Below are 27754 nucleotides of genomic sequence, written 5' to 3' on the forward strand. Positions count from 1 at the left end.
GGCAGGGGGCGGAGAAATGGGAGAGACGTTGGGCGCGCCGGCGGGGAGCCGGGTGGGGACGGAGCAAAGGGAATTCGAAGGTCCTCCCGATTGGGAGTGTTCGCCTGGGCGGCGGCGGCGGCCGCCAGAGACACGGAAAAAGAACCGCCAGCCCCAGATTGTTGGCCTTTTACCCCAAACGCGCGCTCGCACACGTGGTGTCTCACGGCCGTTTTGTAGTTAAACGTTAGAAATGCGCGGGCATCTCGAGGCGGCGTCAGGTTCCGCCGCGCGCGCCGCCCCGGGCTTAGCGACGTCGGGTTGAGACCCGCGAGGGGTCTGGCCTGGGGCGACGGGATGACCGTCTCTGGCACGCGTTCCTGCTTTTCTCTAAACTTCTCCTTCAGAAATGTGACACAAATCTGCATTTTTGGTATTTAGAAGAAGAAAATAGAAGGGGGAATGAAAACAAGTGAGACAATTTTAGAAAAGAAGGGGCTTTCCTAAAAGTTGACAAAACTGGGATGTTTATTTAATCTGCACAAGAACTTCTCCTTGGAACTTACCCAAACGCAAACCCTTAAGGGTTAAATGAGCCTCTTCATTTGAGATGATTTTACAAAAAGGAATACCTCACAAAGAACTAGAATTAGGTAAAAGATGGTATAAAAGGAGAGGGCAAAGGAAGTGTTTTTTTTCAGTTGATACTGGTTGTGAAGCATGTGTCCCAACCTGCTGTCAAGTGTTGAGAGGGCTGAAATCTGACTTTCTGATAGTTTTTCCAACTACGTATGTTAGGCTCAAAAGTAGCATTAGTAGAAAAGGTAAGTAAGAATGAGTTATGGAGTCTTATTGTTTGGCCATCATACAATTTGAAATGTAGGATCATGAGCTTTTATATAGCCTTTTACTTATCGCCCAGAGCATCCAGCCCCCGAACTTCACAAAAGCAAGTACTTGGAGAAGAGGTTTGCGGGCGGGGAAAGAAATCTTCTCTCCTTGTCTTAGGGTTATTAGCTCTGGCCCTGTGAATTTAACCGACAAAAGACAGATTAAAAAGAAAAACAGACTGTTAACATTTGCAGCGCCCCTACACACGGAGTACCTGGTGATGGGCGGGCTTACGTAGCAATTTATCAAAAGAACAAAACATTTGTAGAGAAGCGACAAGACAAAGGAAAAGGACCTTGAGTTTCTAGGGCGGCAAATTGGGGGAAGGCATGGGAAACTGATGGGAGACAAGAACTAGTTAGTCAAGTTGGTTGTGCAGATTCCTCCAGTGCCACCTCTGGGCCGATGAGGGTCTAGAGTTTTCTCCTGTGATTAACTTCTGCCCTTTCTGGTAGATGGGAGCGGGGAACACACCTTTGCAAATTTATGTCCTGCTCTTAGGAAGTAGGGCGAGAGCAGAGAGCTCTTCCTGTATCAGCTTAATTGCCTTTAGCTCAATATAATCCTTATGCCAAACTGGCACGGTTTGGCGCAGCGTATTCTGCTGCCTGTGAGGTTCTAGGGCTGTCCTCAAAATGAGCTGTGAAGGAAAGTATTACTAAATATGGAAATATAATACACTATGTTAATTTTAAATACGTATAGAAATAGATGGACATGTGGTCTCTAACACAAGCAAAATATTTTAAAATAATGATAACAAACGGGGCAACAACTCTGAAGCTTCCTGAGTCTTTTAATGTAAATGTAAAGCTTAAAACTTATTTTTTGTTTAGAAATAATATATGCTTATTATGGAAAATCTGCTCAGAGATTCTCATTGTTAATATTTCAGCACCCTATTCCAGTCTTTTAAAATGTATTTCAGAAAGAAAAAAATATCTCAAGACTACACCGTGTATTTACATATAAATGTAATTCTATATCTGCCTTTATTGTTACCTAATATATATTTTCAAAAGTTTTTACTGTAATGGGAAAATATTCATTGCATAATATGGAGTAAAAGTTAGAAGATACAAAGCTATATAGTATAATCCCATTTTATTTTTATACAACTGTTCTGCTCGTATATATAATATATAAAAGAAAAAATATGAAAAAGGAAACATATGAAGAAAAGACAAAACTCTCCATATACGTATATGTACTTTACTTCCATGGTGTCATACATGAATAAAATCGCACCATTTGGATGGACTGTGAGGTGAAAGTGCACTGGACTTGCCCTAGAATCTGGGCTTGAGTTGGACATGGTGTGACCTTGGGCGAGCTCCTTCCCCTCCCAGACTCAGCTTCCAAATCTAAGAGGGGAACAGTAATGCCTCCCTCTCAATCTGTTGTGAGAATTAAGTGATCTTATGAATGTAAAGGTGTTTAGTACCGTGCGGAGCACAGAGTAAGCCCTCTATTACTCTGTTTCCTGAACCCCAGCTCATCCTGCCTGAAGTTCAAAGTTTTCTCCACTAGATGGTGATGGTAGAAAAATAAAATGAGTAAACCATACCAGCCTTTAACCAGATTTAAACTTTCTTTTTAAATCAGCATAAATACAAATAAGTGTAAACTCTATTATAAGGTTGCAGTAAACGAGCTCAATGTAAAGCAGTAAACCCTCGGCTTAAATATCCTCCGTTAATCCCTCACTGCTTTCTTGTCTCCAGCCGGACTTGGCGTTCACTTTGAGCAGTGTAACCATCTCTGTCCTCCGCCCCAGAATCACAATGGGGATGACGGATTCCGTGTGTGGCTCAGCTCTCAGATCAGCCATCTACTCAGTGACCGCAAGGAAAGTCTCAGCCTGGTGCAGGTCCTGCGTGCTGCCCTATAGAAGGCCTCGTAGTATTATCGAACCTCAGGCGTCACCTTGCCCCTCGTAATCATACCCAAGGTATGTTGGACATTTCGAGTTCAGTTAATCCCACCATGATGCACATCCCTGCCATCTTTAGTCACCATCCTAAAAGTCAGCCCCACGGCCATCTGTTCCCCTTCCTGCTTTGGGAGTCCTCTTGCCTAGCCCAACCTCATAGGCCTTTCTTTTCCTGACTTTCCCTTGTGTCCACTGGAATCTATGCCACGTTTCTATTAACTTTAGTAAATTGTATACATTTTCTTGCTACTGTAATAAGACCGCCGGATTGTTCTATTTTATTACTGGTCTTACTGGTATAAAAAAAGTGCTTTGACTTTTATAATTTATTTCATATTTGGCTTTTTTGGGGGAAACTCTTTTATTAGTTTTAAGTGATTTTCTATTGATACTCTTTGTACAAAAAGAATACATCTGAACTTTGGCATCAGTTCTTGGCACTGAGCTTCAAAAATCCTTGGAATTTCCTGAGTGACAGGAGAGCCAATGAGGCCACTCCTGGTGGGTCCCCAGAGAGCTTCAGGATGGGAACTGCTCACCAGAAACACCAACCACACAATTAGAGGTTGGAACTTCAGGCCAGCCATCACTGGGGAGGGGAGGGATGTTGGAGATTTGCCTTCAAACACATGGCCCGTGATTTAATCAGTCGTGCCTACATAGTAGAACCCCAGTAAAACCTCCGGACACCAACGCTGGTGGAGCTTCCTGGTTGGTGAATATAGCAGTGGGGGTGGGATGAGCCCTGTCGCCATGCAGAGGGCATGGAAGCTGCGTCCAGGATCCTCCAGACCTCGTGTTATGTGCATCCTTTGTTAAAAAACTGAATTTTTTTTCAGTGAGTTCTGTGATTTGCTCCAGGGAATTATCAGACCTGAGGGAGGGGGTTGTGGGACCCCCATGTTTCTAGCCGGTTGGTAGGAGTGCTGGTCCCTGAGCCTTGAGGCTGGAGTCTGAAATGGGTCGTCATTGTGAGGGCTCTGCCCTGATCCATGGGTTCTGATACTAACTCTGGTGGGTGGGCGTCAGAGCAGAATCGAATTGCAGGACACCCAGTTGGTGTCGGAGAGTCGGTATCAGAACAATACTTTTCCTCTTTCCAACACATTTATCTATTATTTTGTTTTCTTTCTGAATTTCATTGGCCAGTACTGGTTATTATTACGTTGTTGGAGAAAGCAGGCCTCTTTACCTTATAAAGTGAACAGTGAAATGACTGAGCCAAAATTCTGCTTCAATCCCTGAGTTTACAAAACTTCTAGTAAAATAGAGAAAGATACCTCCTTAACATGATGGGTTTTGTTTTGTTTTTCCTCAAACGGGCAGCCACCATTATGTTTAATGATGAAAACACTAAAGATATTCGTCGTTTCTTCCCACACTTCTCACCCTGGAGAGCTTTCCAGTCCTTTGCTGCGTCTGGGTTACTACTTACTCTTCAGTTTAGAGAAGTCCTGTTAATTGTCCCTGACCCTCCAGGCTGGTTTGGTCCCTTTGCTCATTTGACACCTTGTCTGTCCCTTATGACAGATGCCTCATAGTATTATAACTGCCCATTGCATGTCTGTTTCCACTCCTGCCCCACTTCCATTATAGGACAGCGCAGGCCCCATGCCTGACACGTAGGGAGCGCTGGGCTGTGCTTGGATGGGACCAGTGAGTGAAAGCCGTCAGGCAGGCGTCAAGTGCAGGCTTGACCCTTTCCCCTGAGGTTCACAGCAGGAGCATTCTGTTTCTTCCAGAAAGACCACCTGAATGGGGCTTTTAGTTACAGAAAGATTAGAGGAAGACTTTCTGCCAACAAGGAGATATTTAGAGAACCCTTCCATAAAGAGAAAGGGCACTTTTTGGGAGGTGAGACTAAGATGGTCTCCTAGGAACAGTGGAGAATTGCCACCGGGAGGAAAGACTGGGTTGCTTAGGGGAGAGATGGATTTTTCATAGAAGGAAGAAGAGAAAGTGGAGGGTGAGCCGTGACATCCGTTTCCTTCTTGTCCATCAAACTGAATTTGAAACCCTACGGGGAGAGGGCTGAAGACCAGAAGATGAGCTGATGTTCTGGGCAGGAATCTAGATCTGGAGGACCCAGCAGCGCTGCATTGGAGGGGAGGCGACATCCCCTAGCTCTGCCCTCCCCCGCTCAGACCCTGGTGCTCGCACTGAGGCCCCATCAGCAGTGCCGGCACCCAGGCTTCTTCCAGGAGGGTCTTGACCATGGTCTTCACCTGGCAGGGCAGGAGGACCCTGCAGACACACGTGAGGACTGCAGCGCACAGAACAGCTTGCAGCACATTTCAGCAACTCTTCGAGGAATTTCCAGAAATGAGTAGGGGATACACTGGGAGCTGCTAAGCGACTGGTTGGTAGAATGAGGCAAGGGTAAAGAGGATCTCAGAGATGTTGTTAAAGAAGTGTATTAAAAGTTAACGTGGAGTTCAACGGGTGATCCCGTCCGAACTGAATAAGTGAAAGAGAGAAATTGAACCTTGGTTTCTGCCTTACACCACAGGCAAAAATAATTCAAGATGGCTCATAGGACTTGATGTAAAAGCTAAAAGTATGAAGCTTCTACAGGGAAACGTGGAAGAATATCTTCATGGCTTTGGGGTACATGAAGATTTCTTAGTGAGGGCATAAACAGCACTGGTCATTAAAAATATACATATGAATATATATATATATATATATATATATATATATTGAACTTAATTAAAATTTAAAAAGCATCTGCTCTTCAGGAGACATCTGTGGGAATGGAATATTACTCAGCCATAAAAAGAAACGAAACTGAGTTATTTGTAGTGAGGTGGATGGACCTAGAGTCTGTCATACAGAGTGAAGTAAGTCAGAAAGAGAAAGACAAATACCGTATGCTAACACATATATATGGAATCTAAAAAAAAAAAAAAAAAGGTTCTGAAGAACCTAGGGGCAGGACAGGAATAATGATGCAGATGTAGAGAATGGACTTGAGGACACAGGGAGGGGGAAGGGTAAGCTGGGATGAAGTGAGAGAGTGGCATGGACATATATATGCTACCAAACATAAAATAGATAGCTAGTGGGAAGCAGCCGCATAGCACAGGGAGATCAGCTCGGTGCTTTGTGACCACCTAGAGGGGTGGGATAGGGAGGGTGGGAGGGAGACGCAAGAGGGAAGAGATATGGGGACATATGTATATGTATAGCTGATTCACTGTTATGAAGCAGAAACTAACGCACCATTGTAAAGCAATTATACTCCAATAAAGATGTTTAAAAAAAAAAAAGACATCTGTGGGAAAATGAAAACACAAGCCATAGCCTGAGAGAAAATATTTGTAATACATATATCCGCACAGGACTTATTTCCAGAGTATATGAAGAATTATTGCAACTCAATAAGAAGACAAAATACCTCCATTTTTAATCTTTTTTTTAACATCTTTATTGGAGTATAATTGCTTTACAATAGTGTGTTTGTTTCTGCTTTATAACAAAGTGAATCAGCTATATGTATACATATATCCGCATATCTCCTCCCTCTTGCATCTCCCTCCCACCCTCCCTAGCCCACCCCTCTAGGTGGTCACAAAGCACCGAGCTGATCTCCCTGTGCTATGCGGCTGCTTCCCACTAGCTATCTGTTTTACGTTTGGTAGTGGATATGTGTCCATGCCACTCTCTCACTTTGTCCCAGCTTACCCTTCCCCCTCCCAACACCTCCATTTTTAAATGGGCAAAAGGTATAAAAGAATACTTCACAAAAGAAGATATATGGATAGAAAAACACATGAAACAGGCACAGTGAAATGCACATTAAAACCACAGTGAGATGCCACTACACTCCCTCTGGAATGACTGAAAATAAAAAGACTGACAACATTACATGTTGGCAAAGACAAGGCACAGTTGGAACTCAAAGCATTGCTTGTGAGAACATAAAATGGTAAAATCATTTTGGAAAATCATTTGGCAGTTTTCTTAAAAAGGGAAACACACCCTTGCCATGTCATCCAGTAATTCTGTTTCCAGAGAATTTACCCAGGAGAGATGAAAACATGTTCAAAGTGTGTCCACAAAACGGGTTGTATGCAAATGGTTAGCGCAGCCTTATTCATAATAACCCCAGACTGGAAACACTGTAAACGCCCATCAACAGTGGAATGGAAAAACAAAGTTTGGTTTACTCATACAGTGGAATTCTACTTGGTAAAAAAATAAACTGCCAACACACAGAGCAATGATAAATCTTAGAAACATTGTGCTGAATAAAAGAAGTCAGACACAAAACAGTATATGTATTGTATGATTCCAATTATGTGAAATTCTAGACCAGGCAAAGCTAATCTGTAGTGTAGAAATTATATCAGTGGGTGAAGGGATGGGGATTATAGGTGGCCAGGGCATGAGGGATTTTTTGGCTAGTGATAGAAATATGGTATAAATTGAGGAGATGGTTACACCATTCTATGCATTTATCAAAACTCATCAAACTGTACCTTTAAAATGGGTGCAGTTTATTTATGTAAATTATATCTCAATAAGATTGATTTTAAGAACCACAGCAAGATCCTATTTCCCACCCATAAGAATGACCAAAATTCACGTGACTGTCAATACCAAATGTTAACGAGGGTGTAGAGCAGCTGGAACGCTCACACATCGCTGGGGCATCGCTGGGGCATCACTGGGGCATCGCTGGGGCATTGCTGCTGCATTGCTGGCGCAAGCCTAAAATGAGCTCTTTGAAAAACTTGTTGATTTCTTATAAAATTAAATATACACCTGCCCTATGACCCATCAATTGTACTCTTAGGTATTTACCCCAAAGAGATGAGAACATATGTATAAAAAGTCTTGAAGAAGAATGTTTATAGAAGCTTTATTAGTAATAGCAAAACAAACAAACAAACAAAAACCCCTGGAAACAATGTAAATCTGCAGGTGATGGATAAACAGATTGTGGTCTGTGAAATGCTGCATTGAATTAGGAGAGGATGAACTGGTGATACATGCAAAACCACACATGATTCTAATAAATATTATGTTGAGTGAATGAAACCAGACACAAAGAGCACAGATGGTGAGTCCATTGGAAGGAAGTTCAAGAACAGGCACGTCTAAGGAAACTGGAGTGTTAGAAATCGGTGCTGCTGAGACAAGGGCATTGACCGAAAGGGGGCATAATGGAAATGTTCTGTATCCTGGTTGGGATGTTGGTTAATTAGGAACACACATTTCTCAAAACCCATCGAACTGTAGATCCAAGCTCTGTGCATTTCACTGTTAGCAAATTTCACCTCAATTAAAAAAAAATTAATTCAAGGGGTTTCCATTTCCAATAATGGCAGCTAGGAACTTCAGATCAACACAAGTAACTGATGAAAACAAGTAAAAATGCTGAATCAAATGGTTTAGAAATCTTCTTAAAAGTATCAAAGACCTGATAAAATAGGAACTACCTGGCAAAAATCCAAGAGAATCCAAATCCAAACAGACCAGAGGGACCTGAGCACAAGAGTTTCTTTTGCCCCAAGGGCTTTTGCTAATTCTGCCCACCGTGGGCCTGGCCTTGGGTGGCCTCTGCAGGCGAGGGTGACGGTCGTGAGCCCAGGGCCTCCCTGAGCCAGGGGTCTAACCTCAAGCGGAGGGGCCTAATAGACGTCCCTTCGTGAAGCTGGCACCCGGAGGGCAGCGCCTCCTGGCAAGGCTACCCAGAAGTAAATCTACTCCAACAACTACTTCCCTGAACTACCACACTCATTTTTTTCTGACATTGTTAAATATTCTTCTGCACACGACTTAATGGAAGCATAATGTTCTTTCTTATGGGAGGACCACAACTATTCAATCAATTTGTACTTAGGCTTTATTTCAATGTTTTAAATGTAGTAAATAATGTCATCGTGTATTACTTCAAAGATAATATTTTACAATTCTATTTCTTTGGGGCAAAAGTCTTAGAAATGCAAATGGGGTCAAAGAGAATGGCCAAATTGCCCTCCCTAAAGATGAGGGCAGTTTACATTCCAACCAGAAGTGTAGGAGCGTGCCACCCTGTGCCCTCCCAGGCTTCATTTATGCTGAAAGTGTTTCCCATGTAAGAGCTGGGACTTACAATGCCCTTTTACCATTTTACCAGCTGCCATGGTCCTTTTGCACCAAGAAACATCAATACTTTTGAATATGTAGGATAAAACCTAAAAACCTACTATGAACCATTACATAATAGCCAAATTTATCTTCTACCTAAAGATACAACTTTTACCTTTAATAAGAAATAACCCAAACCTGAGAGTATGTGGAGTTTTCACCCACCTCCCCTTCAGCCACTATTACCCTCTCTGCTGTAGCATTTCCCCATGGAAAATTTCTCTACTGAACCTTACCCTCTTGGGAAAAGCAGGCCAACATTTGGTCAGAAGAGCACGTCTTGGGCTTTGCACTTCTGTAATTTCATGCCTTGTTCCTGTCATAAGCTTCTTCTAGCTCGTAAAATTCACTTCCAATTTAGAAGGTAGAAAAGCATTCTCAAGAATGGAAACATAAATATACCCTTCCTCAAATTCCAACTGGAAAAAAAAAATGATGATTCATGCTGTAGAATGGAATTTTTAAAATTTGGGCATGAATACTCTCATTTTCCCCAATTGTTTAGAATAATCTCAACAGAGGCATGAATTTTACGTTACAGCAGGCATTTTATTTTGTTCTTTCATTTTCAGGCTTAATGAATTAATGGAAGGGAGGTACATTTGTGTAATGGGGGAAGGATCAGAGAGAATCCTATGGTGCTGGGTTGGAATTAGAAAACTATAAGAATGAAGCTCAGGATTTAAAAAAATTATATTTCCAGCTCTGTCCACTGAAAGGACTAGAAGCAATGACACCCCAGTAGCAAAGAGCACTCTCATTGCCCTGGTCTTGGTTTCTAAACACCATTCTTCCCTAAAAGGAGCCAGGGCTTCTCTGAGAAATGGCAGATTCTAGAAACAGGGCAGGAAAATTACATAGTGAGCTTTGAACATCTCATTAAGCCAGAAAGCAAGGAAGTGCCCCCCAGAACAATAGTGATATGTCAGAAGTACAGAGGTGCTCCCATTGACCAAATCTGGGACAATTTGAGCATCAACATGACTGACACAGGGAATGTGTATCATGTTTAGAAATGATACTAAATAGGGTCGGGGATCAGGATGGGGATGGAGAACTCTTCTTAATAGAATAATACCAATTAATAAATGTAGAAAATCATAGAATTAGAAAATCACCACTTAACAATCACTGTGGTAATAACTGATTCATGCAAGAATAGATACTAAAGTCATGGAGTGATAGACTGTTGTGGAACAGGATACCCATAAAAATCTCATAAATTACTTATTAATTACAAAAGAAATAAGGGTAACTTTACTGTGGAGAAATCTGGCAGACACCACCTGAATCAGGATACCAAATTATATGAATCATGACACAAGCTACATCACGTACCACCTACTGAGACATTCCCAGAAAGACGCACCATCACTGATGTGGTTTTCATGATCAGAGGTTTACCTGGTTCCAAATATGAAGAAACAATCAGGCAACTCAAATTGAGGGATATTTTATGAAGAAATTGGTCTGAAGTCTTCAAAAATATCAACGCCATGAAAGGTTAAAAAAAAAAAGACTGGGTTATTGTTCCTTGAATAGATGAAAAGAGACTAAAACGACATCTCAACTAAATGTGCTTGTGTGATTTTTGGTTGGATCCTGTCTTTGTTCTCAAGGAGACATATGCTAATGTATTTAGGGATAAAGTTTCACAGGGTCTGTAACTTATTCTCAGAAAAGAGAGAGACAGCAAATATTGAAAACATAAACATTTGGTGAGTCCACGTGCAGGGTGTATTGATATTCATTGTACTGTTCATGCAAATTCTCTGCAGGTTTTAAGTTCTAAAAAAATAATTCAGAGTAAAGGAAACATATCTAACAAAAATTATGTAAAAGTCATATGAGCTTTGGAAATGTATTTATGAATTTATGAATAGGATTGCACCGTGTACTTTGTTCCTATTGAATATCACACGTTTTCTAAGCAGTATATTAACTCAGTGACATGTATTTACATTTTACAAGAAAGTAAAAAAGGCTATAATTAGATGAACAAATTGTGCAACCATTATAGAAGTAATGAACAGAAAACACTGTTTAGTACTTCCGAGGAGACTAATTTTTAAGTGGCCCCAGCTATATTTTTATCTAATTGTTTTCAATCCTCCTATTTTATTTTCATTTTTTATTACACAAAATTTAGCTACTTACTCACTGTCCCTTGGATATTTTAAGGGTCTAATATCAACTAGGTTGTAAACAAGTCTGAATGTTCCATAACATCACTGTCCTCCTGCCTTGGAGTTTCCTATCTCCAAGTAGAAAGTAAGAGGTAGAAATTAGTTTTAAATTTCTGTTCATTTTCTACTAAATACAAAACCACACACTATGTGGTATTCCTACCCGGAGAAGAGAAGAATGGGAGTCTTAACTCTTTTCCCACTCACCGTTTCCTCTTCCTTTTCTCTGGCCCCAGGTGACCCGGCAAGCGTTGGGTATGATTTATGACTCCTTGGATCCAGCCTGGGTCACCTGGAACAGCCGGCCACAAACTGTTCACTGGTGCTTTTCTTTCTTCTTTTAACAAGTTTACCTTTCATTATTCATATTATTGGGTTTTCTGCTTTCTTAATTACTTTATTGAAGTGTAATTTACGTATCATAAAATTCACCCATCATAAGTGTACAATTCAACTATGTGTTTGGAAACTTAATGAGTTGTTCAAAATGTTTTTGAACCTTTCCATCACCCCAATAAGATTCTGTTTACAGTTAATGCCTGTTCCTGCTCTCAGCCTCAGGCAACCTAAATCTACTTCCTGTGTCTATAGATGTGCCTTTTCTGGACATTCCATGCAAATGGAACTTTACAGTATATGGTCTTTTTTTCTCTTAGCACAATGTTTTTTTTTTTGTTTGTTTTGTTTTTTTTTGTTTTTTTTTTGCTGTACGTGGGCCTCTTACTGTTGTGGCCTCTCCCGTCGTGGAGCACAGGCTCTGGACATGCAGGCTCAGCGGCTATGGCTCACGGGCCCAGCCGCTCCGTGGCATGTGGGATCTTCCAGGACCGGGGCACGAACCCATGTCCCCCGCATCGGCAGGCGGACTCCCAACCACTGCGCCACCAGGGAAGCCCTTAGCACAATGTTTTTGTTTATCCAGCTTGTAGCAGGGATTAGTGCTTCATTCCTTTTTATTGTTGAGTAGTATTGCATTTGAATGGATATATCAATTACCTTTCTCCATTCACTGAATCCATTGCTGGACACTTGGATTGTTTCCAGTTTTGGGCTGCTGTGAATAATGCGGCTGTGAACATTTGCATGCGAGGCTTTGTGTGTTCAAATGTTTTCATTTCTCTTGGGAAGATACCTGGGAGAAGAATTGTTAGGTCATATGGGGAATAACTTTTTAAGGAACCATTTCCCAAGGCACCTGCACCATTTTACACTCCCTCTGACATGTGTGCTGAGGGTTCCCGTGACTCCACACCCTTACCAACATTTGCCTTCTGCTGCCTTTTTATTATAGCTCTTCTGGCGGGTGTGAAATGTTATTTCATTGTGATTTTAACTTTCATCTCTCTAATGACAGATTTCAGAGCATTTTTTATGTGCATATTAACTATTCTTTTATTTATCTTCTTTGGTAAGATAGCCTTCAAATCTCTTGTCCATTTGTAAAATTGGGTTGTCATCATATTGTTGATTTGTAAGAGTTTCTTTCAGGATGAGTCGTTTATCAAATATCAAATATCAAAGTCGTTTATCAAAATGATTTCATAGTATTTTCTCCGAGTCTGTAGCTTGTCTTTCCATTTTCCAATGGTGTCTTCTGAAGAGCAGATTGTGAGTTTTGGTGAAGTGCAGCGTATCAGTTTTTGCTCTTACCAGTCATACTCAGTGGTGCTTTTTGAAAGGAAGAAAATTCAGTAGCTATGTGGATAACAGGGATGCCTTTCACCTGCATTTTGGTGTTTGTGAAGATTGCTCCACTTGTGTGTGTAGACGTTTAAGAGCCCTTGTTCTGAGACGTTCCGAATGCTGTGCACACCCAGCAACCATTAGCATTGTACAGGCTGCTTTGGACGCCGACCAGCACACAGAGTCACTGGCAATGCCTGCCTCGCCCGCTCCTATGACAGCACGGCCTCTTGCTGGTCAACGTCTCTTGAAAAGCATCACAATTTCTATGGCTCTCTGGAATGCTGTTTTCCTGAGGTTCGGTTTTTTTTTTTTTTTTTTTTTTTGCGGTACGCGGGCCTCTCACTGTTGTGGCCTCTCCCGTTGCGGAGCACAGGTTCCGGACGCGCAGGCTCAGTGGCCATGGCTCACAGGCCCAGCCGCTCCGCGGCATGTGGGATCCTCCCGGATCGGGGCACAAACCCGTGTCCCCTGCATCGGCAGGCGGACTCCCAACCACTGCGCCACCAGGGAAGCCCCTGAGGTTAGTATTTTTAAAAAAGGTTTGCAACTCCAAAATATGAGGGCAATCCAGGAAAAGTACCGCTGGGGCTGCTTCTAGCCTCACTGTGAATTTTTCCACGCCTTAGAGCAGGGGTCCCTGTTAGGAACGGGGCCGCACAGCAGGAGGTGAGCAGTGGGTGAGCGAGCGAAGCTTCATCTGCCGCTCTCCGCCGCTCTCCGCCGCTCTCCGCCGCTCTCCGCCGCTCTCCGTCGCTCTCCGCCGCTCTCCGTCGCTCGCGTTTCTGCCTGAACCATCCCCCCCTCCCCCGGTGCCTGGAAAAATTGTCTTCCACGAAACCCATCCCTGGTGCCAAAAAAGGTTGGGGACCGCTGCCTTAGAGCATCTTTAAAGATGTTCCAGTGATTTTATGGGTATGGACTTAGGGTGCCGAGGCTGGGTGGGTAGACCACGGTGGGTATGTGTGCATCACCTGTTTTCCTTGGTGTCAGTATTGTACCAGGCTGCTTGTCCTCTGTGACGCCAGAAGCTAGACATAGTGTGACACAGCAGAACTGCACTAGTGTCGTTTAAGTTTAGAAGACAGTAGCATGGGTTCTTTTAATTGACTTTTCCGTTAGGACAAATAGACATAATTAAAAACCTTCTCTCTAGTAATCAATTGACAGATGCTTATTAAATGCGTATTGTGCATGAAACTTATCTGCATGTGATGACTTCCAAATTTATATCTCCAACCTGGACCTCTCCCCTGAAGACTAGATTTCTGTATCACAACCTGTTCAACTCGCATGTCTGACAGACCTGTCAAACACTGAGGGTCTGACTTTTTCCCCCCGAGTTACTCCTCCCATGAGCTTCTCCATCCCAGTCACTGCCAGCTCTCTCCTTCACGTGCTCAGGAAAAACTATGGAAAGTCATCCTTGCCTACCATCTTTCCTTTGCTCCCTGTATCCAATCCATCATAAATCCTAGAGTTTCTAAATGGAATATGAAATCCTGGATGAGATTCCAACATAGAAAAGGGACATTAGGGAAGAACTCATTAAGTCTGAATAAAGTACGGAGTTTAGCTCATAATAATGTATCAGCATTGATTCATTCATTGTGACAAGTGTACTATACCCACGTAAGAGGTTAAAAATCCGGGAAATTGGGTGCAGAGCATAGGGGGACTCTCTGCTATCCTTTCACTTTTTACCTTTTCTGTAGATCCTAAACTACTCTAATATAAAAGAAAATTATTAAGGAAATATGCCAAGGAGCAGTTTCTGCTGACTTCTGGCTGATGAGAGCCTGCGGCTGGTTTGCTGGAGCTGAGGGGACAGAAAGTCTGCTTCCACTGACTGCATGGTCTGGGTAGAGGGTACTGTCAAATGAGCCGAAGGCCATACACATGGTTTTCTTTGGGTGTGGGGACTGGTCACCTTATCAGTACTTTTTCACAGTTCAGTTACTCCAAGGAAAATTGATAACCTCACATAAGTTCAGTCTTTTCATAACAATTGGGTCACATAGTTTATCTTTCACAAATACTTAATATTGTTTAGGTATTCTTCCTGAAGGGCCAAGTTCTCTAATCCTAGAAAAGTACCCAACATTTGGCTTTTTAAAGATCTTGCTATGATTCTTTATATGCTGCTCAAAATGAAAACGTATTTTTATTTTATATGGAATACATTGATCTGAATTAAAAATAAGGACTTTTTTTTGGAAAAGCAAGAGGGCACTAGAGACTGGTGTTGGGCTGTGGAGTGGAGGGGTTGGCAAAGGCTCTGAAGAGGTGAAAGCTAAAGAATTGCAGGATCGCTTGTATTATTAGTTTGATTTTCTGGGGAATCAAGGCTTTATGCAACTTCAATAAATCTAGGCATCCACTGCTGTTGAGATCAGGCAGGTGGTTTGCCGGCACTGTATTCTCTTTCCTTGGCCTGTGATGGAAGGCAGGGGAAGGCAGGGTATCGCTTGTAGGGAGAGTTTATCACTGTTCTTGTAACTCCCCTTCAGGCCTGTGCCTTTGAACTTGCCCTGCAGCTGTAAACAGCTGGAGATGTTGCAAATAATTTTAAGGACTTGCGGAGTGCTTTGGCCATCCGAAGCTCTCTCCTACTGTAGTTGGATGTGTTCAAAGTGTAAGGTGGGCAAAAAAGGTGGCTGTGCAGTTCCCTCACCTAAACCCTCTGGCTGGAAGCGTGCCCTAAATGCCGAGTCTGAAACGGGCAGGAGAGCGGGGCGTCTGATGGCAAAGACAAACGCAGCGTTGTAGTCCTGAGAGTGTTGGCACCCTGACGGGACAAGAAGGTGAAGGTGATATTTCATCCACTGTTACGGTCTGTCCTCTCCTTACCTGACCTCTGAAATGGAGCCATCGGCTTTGAAAAGCCTGGTGTCTAAAATTAATATTCTTCCCCATCTGACTAAGAAGGCAACAGCTGAGCAACATGAGATCAAGGACCATCTGAGTTTAAACAGGGGCTCAAAGTGGCATTTGAGAGAGAGGATACTTCCTCTCAGAGTGGACACTTGTCTTTTCAGAAGACTTACTCTGACAGTGAGTCAAGACTTTTACCAGGGAATTGCGTAGTTGTTTTGAACTCTGCAAACTCCCTTTTATCTGCTGGAACTTATACTCTGCACTTGGAATGGTCTGGACCCCAGCATGTCCTCCTATAAATGGTAATTACTCTTATTTTCTGTCTTTCTACATCACCTTAAACAACAAGTTGTACCAAACTCCAGGTAGAGCTTAACGTTTAATATTTTCTCTGCAAAATTGTTATACCTTGGACCCAAGCTTTTGTTTTAATATGTTAATTTTTATGTGGCTTCCTGAGCCAACTTGAATACCATCTACAATTACATATTAGATTTTAGTTGTAGTTTGTCTTAGACGTAGCCATGAAATCCTTATTTTAATAATAACTGTTTTCAGGGCAACTTGTAAGAACACTGATGACGGTCTGTAGTGTATTTTACAGAGCTCTGGCTGACCCTGCTTACATTTTAGTGTGTTTAAATGTAAGGTCTTTGTGTGGTTCAGTAGAAGTTTGTAGAGCATTGGATTTTAAATAATTTGTAACTCAAGGTATTATTTTTACTAGTTGAGTTGAGAAAATGAAAGATGACGTTTTGTGGAGCTAATTACAGATGATTTCAAGTTGAGAAAAAGCTGGAAGAAGCAATTTCCAGAAAATCTCCAGCAGGGGGCCTCAGGAGGGAACCGGCCACAAGTTCTCATCAGTCTCCCCTAATGATCAGGAGATGCACAGGCACATACATACGCATAGATCTTTAGTATCAGAGCAGTAGAACATGTATCACCTACATTTGTAAGGGAAGTATTTCAAGGAAAGCACAAGGATGTGACATCTTTGGTACTTAGCTGCTAATGAGGATGCAAGGAAAGGTATCTGGGAATCTTAATCTATGTGAGAGGATTATTAGGAAACAAAGTTCTTTTAAAAATAAACACCAAACGCTTTAAGATGTAGGCAGAGGGGGGCTCTGGAAATGGCTCATTTGGTGGAGAGCAGTCCTCCGAGGGCACAGAGTTCCCGGGGGGAGCGCCAGGGAGCCCCTTCCTTACACAGCAAGCTCTTCCCACCAGGGCCAGGAGGAGCAAAACCAGCAAATCCAGTTAAACCCAGAGAAACTTTGTATCCCATACTTGTACCAGCCACTTAACATAAACTTAACATAAACACTTATTTTAGGTAATGAGGGAAAATTGTAGTTGCCCAGTGAAGCTTAAGGTGGCTTCTTACTGTTTGCTTTTGTAGAAAAAAGTGGGGAAAGAAACCTTTTTCCTTTCAGAGTTCCAGCATTTGAAACTCAGTATTGATAATTGCATTTCTCTTCCTAATTTTGGGTCCCTTCTGTTTAAATAGAAGCGACTTCTAAATTCCCAGTGGTCATTTTCCCACAGAGTCAAATGTGTGCGTCGGTGATGAGAACTCTGTTTCTCCTCCTTGCAGTCAAGAGGAAGGCAGACTCAAAAGTCACGGCTGCGTCCTGATTTAAAAATCGGAGACGGAGGGGGACGAAAACCACACACCAGACAGGAACTTAGTCGGGCTCACTACCAAGATGCTAAAAGTGAAGAGGCTGGAAGAAATCAACACGTGTTACCACAGTGACCAGCTGGAGAAAATGGCCTTTTTTCAGTGCATGGAAGAGGTGGAGAAAGTGAAGTGTATTCTGGAAGAAAGTTCTAGTGAACAGGATTCGAGATCTGGGAAGAGTGAGGTAACTGTGCTAAGTTAGTCTCCTGAAAAGTGTCAGTTCTACTTTATCTTTTCTCCCATAAAGCAATACCTGTCGCCATTTATACAACCGTTTTCCGATTCTGTTTGGTCACTTGTGTAGAGTTAAGGAAACTTCATGAACAGGCAAACTTCCATTTTGTTTCATGGAGGTTTACGTATAGGTGGGTGCAGTAAGTCATCAGGAGGCCTTTGAACGTGCACCTCTCCCTTGCAGGCAGCTCCTCAGCCTGGTGGCTGGTTTACAGGTTACGAGGGTGAACGTATGGAAACACATTTCTTAGGAAGGATGGTTTAAAAGGATGGGTTTGGGCATGAAATCCAGAGAAGCACTGCGAGGGCCACAATTGCCCTGCAGAAGTTTCTAATTTCCTCAAGACCCTGAGGTCCTCGCTGTTGACAGTGGCGGTCAGAGTCAGGGACAAGCTCTTGCCGATGGCACACCTCGTGCAGAGCCCCATTCTGGCTACTTGCTCTTTGGCAGTTACTAAACCAACCCGGGGGCTGCCTGTCTGAATAGTGGGGCCGTAGCTGTTAGAACACTGAATGTATGTAAAGCACTCAGCACAGGCTCTGTCACCAGGGTAGGCGTTCAGTAGGTGTCAGCCAGCCACACCCCGTCCCCTGTCTGAGCTCGCTGGGTCTCCCTCACCATCCACAGAGCACCCTTCCTGCCCGCCCTGCGTGGGCCTCGCTCTAGCACCTGCAATTGTTTGGGACTTGTTTGTCACCCTTCTCTGGATGCCCTCCTCAACGTCAGGACTTCACATCACTCCACCTTGCATTCTTGGCTGCTTTCCTGGTCACGGCACCGAATAGGCACCAAGAATGTTTGTGGAACAAACAGGTCTATTTAAGTGAGTCCTGCATTCTGGCTGAGGGCTGGGGATCATTATTTTTAATAATCAGAGCAAGTGATTCTTAGGTAGGTTTGGGATACGTCCCTCTTTGTCTGGCTCCTGTTCTGAAAACCCCTGTCCAGGTAGGAAGGGCATTTCTAACGATGCAACAGACAGTGAACTAAAGCCGGTAGATGTAAAGGGCGCAGGACTCGTGTAAAATGTACTGGATAGAAGAAACGAGTCAGCTTGAAACGTGGGTGTTTTGAGACCTCCGCTTTCCTGATGAGCTAACGTCTTGTTCAGCAAACACCAAGAAGAAACTTCCACGGGCAAAATTTAAGTCAGATATGAGGGCTTCCTCATTAGAGCTGCTTACAATACAAATGAATGAACAGAAGAGTTTCCTCTTCTGTTCACTAATTTCTGTAGAACAGAGGAGACACAATATTCTTACAGGATAACTGTGAAATAACCAACTATTTGCAATAGTTTCTATGAATTTGATTATGTTTCCAGGACTGTTTTTCTCCAGGTTCTGTGATATAATTGTTGTAAGTAGGCCATATCTTTAAAGAGTGAAATGGTGCTTAGCAGAAACATGAACATTTTTAGGAAGAATTGTTTTTGTGATGAACCACTCCAGAATATTAGAAATCAAATGACTGGGAAGTTAAATATTTTAGGATACTTTTGAGGGAAGCACTGAGAATGTTGTTCCTCAGAGACCCTAGAAGAACGTCCTTTGCGATTGGTCTGATGTCCCCTGTGTCACCTGGGCCCTGGCGTGGACCCTGCGGTCACTGCTGTGTGGAAGGTGGGGAGGAATGACCATGTGTCCCATTCAGTTTCTTCTTGGTAAATGGCTCAAGGCCCAGAGATGTCGGCAATCTCCCCGGCTCTCTGTCTCGCCTTGTGGAGGACGGACGGGCACACGGTCGGGAGGCACGGAGCTCTTCTCTCTGTGTCTGCCAAGGCCCAGGCCCCGGCCCCGGAGGCCCTCACTTGCCCAGTGGGTGGGTGCACGGACGGCCAGCAGGCCTGGCAGGGGTGGGCAAGGAGGGCCTTCCAGCGGCTCGGATGTCCTCCGGAATGCAGACGGAGCTGGACTGGCTCGGCTCAGTCTCCTGCTGGGCCACGGGGCACCTTCACAGCGCCACACCCTCCTCTCCAGGAGCCATAAAAGTGCTCGCACCATTTTCCCACCTGGCCCCCTTTCTCTTTACCCCTCCTCTCCTTGAGAAGCTTAGCTCAGGTAACAGTAGTCGAGACCCTCCCTGCAGTGCACCGACAAGAATTTACACTGAATTTCAGACACTTGAGTGACACGCAAACTGTTCTGAAGGCTTGAGGCTCAATTTCTTTCTAGAAGAGTCTTTTCTCTCCTAAGAGGAAAAAATTATCTATGCATTCAACAACTTATGTTTGTTAACATAGTTTGGCGAAGCTCAGATTCTTCTTCTTTTCCTGCTCTTAACCAGGTTTTTCTATTTCACTCATTTTTCCTCCTCTGGATTTATTTTGAACTCTCTTCCTTCTTTTCCTCTGCTTTATTTTTTGTTGAATTGATTAAATTCCACATACTCTACTTTTATACTATGTTTTGTTCCTTTTGTTTTCCAACTTTCCTTTTAATTCTGTTTTCAGATGACTTTTCTCATTCTTTTATATTCCAAAGGCTGTTCAAAATCACCTAAATAGTGTAGAATTTTAAAGGCTTTTAGCAGATACACTGTAATAAACTAGATCTAAAGCCACATAATATGGTGTTGAAATAAAGTAAAACTTAAATAACTAATGTGGCACAGATGAGTGATGAGTTTAATAGCTACTGTGTATGTACCATTAACTTGTAAATGATAACGGCTCTCATAACTGTAATTAGTATTACTTTTACACAATCAAATCCAGGTTTTCCTCTTTTGTTCATTCTCTATTACCCATATAAATAAGCCCTGGGCTGCATTTCCCTCAGATCTAATTTGCTGTTTTGATACACACACACAAACACACACACACATTCTATTTGCTTGATGGAAGACCAAGGAGCTTCCGTTCTCAGACAACCGGAGGCCAAATCCCCGCGGGTCCGTCCGCCTTCCCCGACCCGCCCCCATCTGCTGTATGCATCCCTGCTTTTTGTGCCCGGGGTTATCTGTGCTCATCTCCTGTCCTCTGGTTTCGCCCGCCTTCCTGAGACCCCTAGCCCCTTCCCCTCCACCCCCAGGCGTGGTCCCGAGGGGAGGAAGGGAAGCTATCGGGCAGAAGTGAGGACGGCCCCGAGGGGGCGGGATCACAGCCCCTGGAATGTTCAACCGCTGCTCCAAATGCGCCAAAGACCGAACAGAACAAGATGGTCATCGACAGGATGTGAACAGGCTAGAGTGGGTTGGGGCAAGCGTGACAGCAGTTGCACATTTAGTAGCAGGTGGCCTTTCCTGCCTGACCGCTCTGAAGTCGGACCATCGGCGGCAGGCACAGTGACTATAACTTAGATCTCAAAATAGCGTAGCTGCGGGTGGAGGGGTTGTGATGTTTAGGGCTGCGTGTCGGACCGCGAGGGCAGGAGAAAGCTCCTTGGCGGCGGCCCAGTTTCCGTGGTGCTAATTGTCCTTGAACTGGAGACGAGCGCATTCTCGGGGGTGTCACTTGTCGCCAGCCCGTCTCCCTCTGCCGCTGCACCTGTTTCAGATCTGTCACACGGGCCATCCTATTTTCTCCTTTTAAAGAGGCAGATTACCCGCTGATGGTGTAACTGGAAGCGTCTCCCTTGGGGTCCTGCAGAACCCTGCGGCTGGGCAACGCCTCCTGCTCAGAGCAGAGTTTTGCTTGGGAACGTGCTCGCGCTGGGTCAGGGGAGGGCAGTCGGGGATGGACTTATCACTTAGAAGAAAAGACGTCTGGATCGTAGGCAGCGTGTGCCTTCTCTCGTCTCCCATCCTCTGGCGTGTGCTCCGGTCCGTGATGACACGGGGAGGTCGCGGACAGGCGCCTGCCCTTGAGGACACGCAGGTAGTGACATCGTCACTTTCAACTGTGGCGGATCTGTGTTACTGTCCTATTTGAGTGTTTCCAGCCAGGGAGTGGGCTTGCCCTGCAGAGGGGAGGCATGTCCCGTCTCAGTCCTCGCCCAGGACGGCTGCCTTGGGGGTTGGGATGAGGAGAGGCAGGTGGCACACTTCATTGTCAGCCTCTCCACCAACTTTCGGGGAATCTGGAGACGGCCATTCCTGACGTGCACTATTTTTGTCTGTGAGAGCTCAGAATAACGTCAGCATCTCTTCTTCTCTTACCTCTATGTGGCTTAGGAAAACAAAACGGCACGACAGCAAAGCATCCTTTCCCCTTATAAAGAAGTCTGTGCAAAAGCAGTGTCTGAAGAGTGATCACCTCTTCTGACAAAGCTACCGAGCACGGCCTTCCGTGATGTTTCCTTTGAACCGTTGCCCCATGATGCCTTTCCTGTGATGCCGTAGCTGTTCTAGGAATGGAATTCTGTCAGGAAAACAGTGGAATTCTGTTTTCCAGACAGTGGAGAAACAGTGGAGAAAGAATTCAGATTCTAAGGACTTTAGCTCTTCCCAACAGAGGGTATTCATATCTGGGAAATCAGTTCTTTCTGCATATTTAATTCTTTTACCAATTAGCATAGATGAATTATTTTTAAGACAATATAAGGCAGTTTAGCAAATACTACAGGGAGCGTTTTGGATCCTTGTTCCCGCAGGACGTGGATTGACAACAGTGCTCCCCATCTTCCTCATCACCATCTCCCCCATCCCAGGGACCCCTCCCACGAAACCTTAATACCACAGATGCACTGTATTCATGTTCATGTATTATAGGTGTATCTGTGCTTTGCACATAAAAAGAGTAAGATTTTTTTCACCCCTCCTAAAGAATTAATTTTTACCTCCTTGGATATTCCCTGTATTGAAAATGCATTAATTTATGGTTAAAAAATTTCTGCAGGGGAGTTGGGTGATATATCCCTATACCTGCCTATAAACGCCTGATTTATATCTTATTCAACAATAAACCACCATGGGGGCTTCCCTGGCGGTCCAGTGGTTAAGCCTCCGCGCTTCCAACGCAGGGGGCCCAGGTTCGATCCCCAGGCAGGGAACTAGGGTCCCACATGCCACGTGGCACGGCCAAAAACAAAACAAAACAAAAACACACAAGAAACTACCAGCTCTTCGTCCTGGTGGTGCTCAGAGGACCCAGAACTCAAGGAGCCGGGCTTTCATGGTGGCCCTGCTCCTGTCCATGCACCTGACACAGTATCTGTTGCTGTTGCCCGAGCGTCAATCACTTTTGGCTGTTGAACACGCCTCCAATGGGAAACACTGTGCGCTTTCATCTTGCACGTAGAAAAGAATGGGTTACTTCCCCGGCTATGAGACGTGGCCTCCAAGTGTTTCCCAGAGGAGAGGCTGACAGATAGCTGGGCTAATTAGGAGTGCTTTGGGTGTGTGTTTTTTTTTAAAATAAATTTATTTATTTATTTATTTTTGGCTGCGTTAGGTCTTCGTTGCTGCGCGCGGGCTCTCTCTAGTTGCGGCGAGCAGGGGCTACTCTTTGTTGCGGTGCATGGGCTTCTTATTGTGGTGGCTTCTCTGTTGCGGAGCATGGACTCTAGGCGAGCGGGCTTCAGTAGTTGTGGCATGCGGGCTCAGTAGTTGTGGCTCGCGGGCTCTAGAGCTCAGGCTCAGTAGTTGTGGCGCACGGGCTTAGTTGCTCTGCGGCATGTGGGATCTTCCCGGACCAGGGCTCAAACCCATGTCCCCTGCATTGGCAAGCGGATTCCCAACCACTGCACCGCCAGGGAAGTCCCCTAAAAAAAGTTTTTGTAACTTTTTAACTGTAAAGAAAATGTCTCTTAAATCAGTTTGTACAACACATCCTCTTGTTTTTTTCTGTTGCTAATGATTATTTAGAAATGTGCGCGACCTCTTGTCTTAGAAGCTTCTACAAGTGCATAGTTTTAGGAGCTGCCTTTTCAGGGCATCAGAGAATCCTATCTGGATGTCGGTCTCCATTCAGGACATAAAACAATTAAAAGGCTTCCCAATATCCTGGGGGCAGCTCCCTGCCCGTGGGAGATTCTGGGAGTCCCAGTTTATGTTTGTGTCATTTCAGGTTCTCAGAATAATTAAAGTTGTGATAGCTTCATGTCATTTGGTGTCATATGAAAAAAATATCTTATTTTCTCTCTCTCAAAGTTAAAGCAGTGTAGCAAAATATATAAATATTGCAAATCAAGTCTGTGTTCCTACGTAAGAAAATGATTAGCATATTGGTAATGAAATTCCTAAATACAGTTGAGCAAACTGTGTCCTGATCCACTTACCCAAGACATTATGGTCGTAAAAAGCACATTTATCTATCAGTATTTCCCGGACTTCAGTTTTTCTCTCACCCCTTTCATGATTTTTGCTACATCTACATATTACTTTTACTCTTATTAGTTAATATTTTCACATATCAAGTCATTAAAAATTTTTAGCAAAAGCAAGAATAAAGTGGAATCATGTTTTTTTTTTTAAATTAATTAATTAATTTATTTATTGGCCACATTTGGGTCTTTGTTGCTGCGCAGGCTTTCTCTAGTTGCAGCGAGCGGGGGCTACTCTTTGTTGTGGTGCGCGGGCTTTTCACTGTGGTGGCTTCTCTTGTTGCGGAGCAGGGGCTCTAGGCAGGCAGGCTTCAGTAGTTGTGGCATGCGGGCTCAGTAGTTGTGGCTCACGGGCTTAGTTGCTCTGTGGCATGTGGGATCCTCCCGGACCAGGGATCAAACCCGTGTCCCCTGCATTGGCAGGAGGATTCTTAACCACTGCGCCACCAGGGAAGTCCCTGGAATCATGTTTTTGATGTGCTTATTCTAGATTTTCAAATACACAATAACATACACATATATAAATTTTAAAAAGGGTTTGTTAGTTCACAACCGAAAATCACCCCAAACCCTTAGTAAGGAGGTGACGCCACGTCAGCCGCTGGACACTGGCCTCGGGGCGCTGTGTCCAGGTCTTTGTCCTGGACCACTGGACACTTTGGGCTTTATTTCTCACCTTCTGCCCCAAACATAGAGATGATAACAAAGATGGGGGGGGCGATAAGCAGACAGCAGTGGAGAGAAGAGAGGCCCAAAGTCTCCGCTCTGGACACAGACACATAGAGACCCCCTAACAGGTCAAATTCAGCCAGTGCCTCTCGCGTGCTGGCCCCGGTTCTCCCTGCCATTGCTCCTGAGGTCGCAGAAGAAAGCGGCGCCGAGTCAGGAGCTCGAGCGCAGATGCTGGGATTGTCCTGGGAATCGACTTCAGGGAGTGGGGGTGGGAGCGGGGGTGGGGCCCGGGGGTGTGGAACAGGGGAGTCCCGAAGGCTGCATTGCCCCCTGCCACTCCAAGGGCCGTCCGCAGGGTGACAAACCCCCAGCATTTTCAGTTGCGTGCGGGTGAACCGCACCCGTCATTTACAACTTTTGATCAGGGAAAGACATCTGATTGGCTAGTCCATTGACTGTGTGCAAACGACAGGCTGCCAGCCCAGACCTGCGGCGTGAGTGTGGCTCCCGGCTTCGAGCACCCGGGATCCCAAGCAGCGCAGGCCACTGTGGCGTTTCCGCAATGGATGGGATGTTGAAGGAGGTCAGGGGCCTGGGAAGCATAGCTCCCGAGAGACCTTGGAGGTCAGCTGACCCAGGTCCTTCTCTGAGGGAACTCAAAGCCCAGGAGAGGTAAAGGGGGCCTGTCCCAGGGTCGCTGCATCGAGAGACTGTCCTTTCCCCACATCCAGCCACGTCCAGGTCAGAGGCCGCCTTCTTCACAGGGGGCTGGGCCACCCTAGGCGAGGTCGTTGTCAAGTTCCTGCTGGCTGTTCCCACGCGGACCCGGCACAGCAGCCATGGGGCAGCCCCTGGATCAGCGGACAGAGGTCCTGCAGGCCCCTCGCAGGGTGGCTGACCGTCAGCCGGGCCCTGGCCTCTGGCCTTGGTGCCCCCTCTGCCTGACTTCCCTGCTCCCCGGCTGCTGCACTGGGAGCAACACCCCAGGCCGCAAGCTGGGAGCTGGGGTCTGTGTGACAAGGAGCCCGTTAGAAGGCTCAGGTCGTGACGGGGCAGACTGGTGCCCGGTCCGTGGTCAGGAGTCAGGAAATTCTGAAAAGAGGCAGAGACCGGGCTGGAAGTGAAGGGTGTGTGAGCCCAACCTCTAGTTTGTCTAGTGGACCTTTAGCTTGTAGGGTTTGCATTCCAAATGTGAGCAGTGAACACGGATGTCACCTTTCCTTTCCTTATGTTTTTTACACTGTTTAGGGCTTATCCAAACTAAATTAGGATAGGAGTAAGTGTAGAAATGAATTATAAAGACAAGATTTTAATTCATAAATTTTTTTTTCTGTGTCCCAAAGAAAGGTCTCTACCTTCTGTACAACGTAGACACTTTATGATGGTGCATCCCTTTCCAGCCATATGATTCTAAGTTGAGTTGTGCTCTGTTTGGGGTATGCCAGGGCACAGGCGGAGTCCTGGGATGTTGACTGTGGAGATCTGACAGGCAGACTGTCAACCCCTGGCAGGTGCTGCTCTACCCTAGTCCTGTCCCAGGGCACCTATCAGTTCCGGGACCCACGTCCAGCCTGGGTGTCTCTGAGTCCAGTGTATATATGGTTTGCAGGATGTTTCCCCAACCTGAAAGGGGTTTGAGCTCCCTCGGATGCCAGGGGACAGGAGGGGAGGTAGCAGGAAGTGAAGAGTTTACGCGGAGCTTCCAAGTCTCCCAGAACCTGCCGAAGGCCCTGGCCCTCCCCTGAATCTCTCAGGCCTCTACAGTTCTCGGGAGAGAGCTTTAGAAAGCACCACGGGTGTGGCCTCAGAAGACACTTACCACGCTGTCCAGCCTGAACCCTAAGGAGGGTCCCAACAGCCCCGGGGTTTTTCACAAATGGTCCAGAGAAGGAGAGGCTGGACCAGCCAAGGGGAACACGTGATGAATCTACGGTGTCCAGCTCTGTCTTTCCCTGGGACCAGCAGTTCTCAAAGTGAGGTCCCTGAACCCACCAGGGGACCCTAAGACTCTTTTAGAGGTCCGCACGGTCAAAACTATTTTCTGTTCTATTCTAATATTTTTGCTTTTTGCACTGCCTTGACATCTGCACTAGTGACAAAAAGGCAGTGGTGGGTAAAACTGTTGGCACCTCCACACAAAATCAGGCCGTGGCACCAGAGTGTACTAGTAACCACAACACTTTTCACCACCAGACACTCAAAGCTTTAGTTTTCGTTTTTTAAAGAGCCAGGTTTCCTTAAGAATGTACTTGGTGAAGCAGGAATATAAACGCATTTAATCAGCCTGTATCAGAGTGTAAGCATTCTCGTAAATCTTTGTGCCTAGATTCTATATTAACTTACTCAGCGAAGAGTCACTGAGCTCCCACTGAATGAAGAATTTCCAGTAATCGTTGCCGAATGCAACTCCGTTTGGAGGGCAGACACTTGAGACGCAAGGACCAGAGCAGTTTCCCTTACTGATGGTCACTGATGATCTCAAAAAGAGGTAGAATATGATGAAACGAGATCATTTATTTAAAGGGTACACGTGGTCTGCAGCTCAACATGCCTACACAGAGATGTTTACGTTAGGGTCTTCCTTTAGACTACCTGGTGATCTCTACTTATTTCGAAATTTAAAAATGGATAACGACAAGCGTAAGGTCTCATTTCTTCCTAACCTTCCAGAAGGAGCATGTTGAATTGATAGGATAATATAGGCAAGTTTCTATATTCTTAAGGCTGTGTTTGCACTTTACCTACTTAGGATTTATGCTTTAAACTGGGGTCTATGTATTTATCTATTTTATTTAAGAAACATGTAAATGGCCCTCACTGTGTGCCAGACCCTGCTTTAGGCACTTTACGGCTATGAACTCATGTAAACCTTGTGGGCACTACTTTGATCAGCTCTAAGGATGATAGTGGGGGTCACTAGCACTTACGTTGTGTTTGTCATGTTCCCGGCACTGCACTGAGCACTTCGCATCCCAGTTCATCCTCACAAGGATCCCATGAATTTGGTATAATTATCATCTCTGTTTTGCAGATGAGTAAACTGAGGTCAGGAACTTGCCCAAAGTTCTGCAACTATATACTACGATACCTCTTTTTGAATGGATTAGTTAGCCCAATGCATGAAACAGAGGAGCTAGGTTTATTTGTAGACCATTTAACTGGAATTTATTCTTCAGAACCGAAACATCAAGTGTTTGAAAGCCACCTGTGATGCATTTTCTAAGGACAGTTTGTATGTATTATCTTCACATTATCTGAAATACATCTCACCTC

General features: G+C 44.7%; 1 protein-coding gene across 1 annotated transcript in view; it reads left to right on the top strand.

Moving 5' to 3' along the window:
* The window catches only part of MYLK4 (myosin light chain kinase family member 4), a gene marked incomplete at its 3' end in the record, with an annotated part of 88870 nt that overhangs the window by 3729 nt on the left and 57387 nt on the right, over nt 1–27754 (top strand). Inside the window, exon 2 of the mRNA XM_079712452.1 lies at nt 17285–17555. Within this exon, the coding sequence (XP_079568578.1) occupies nt 17397–17555 (159 nt within the window). The 5' untranslated portion in view covers nt 17285–17396. The remainder of the gene's footprint in view (nt 1–17284; nt 17556–27754) is intronic.

The sequence above is a fragment of the Hyperoodon ampullatus genome (genome assembly GCF_949752795.1).
Source record: "Hyperoodon ampullatus genome assembly, chromosome: 10".
NCBI lineage: Eukaryota > Metazoa > Chordata > Mammalia > Artiodactyla > Ziphiidae > Hyperoodon > Hyperoodon ampullatus.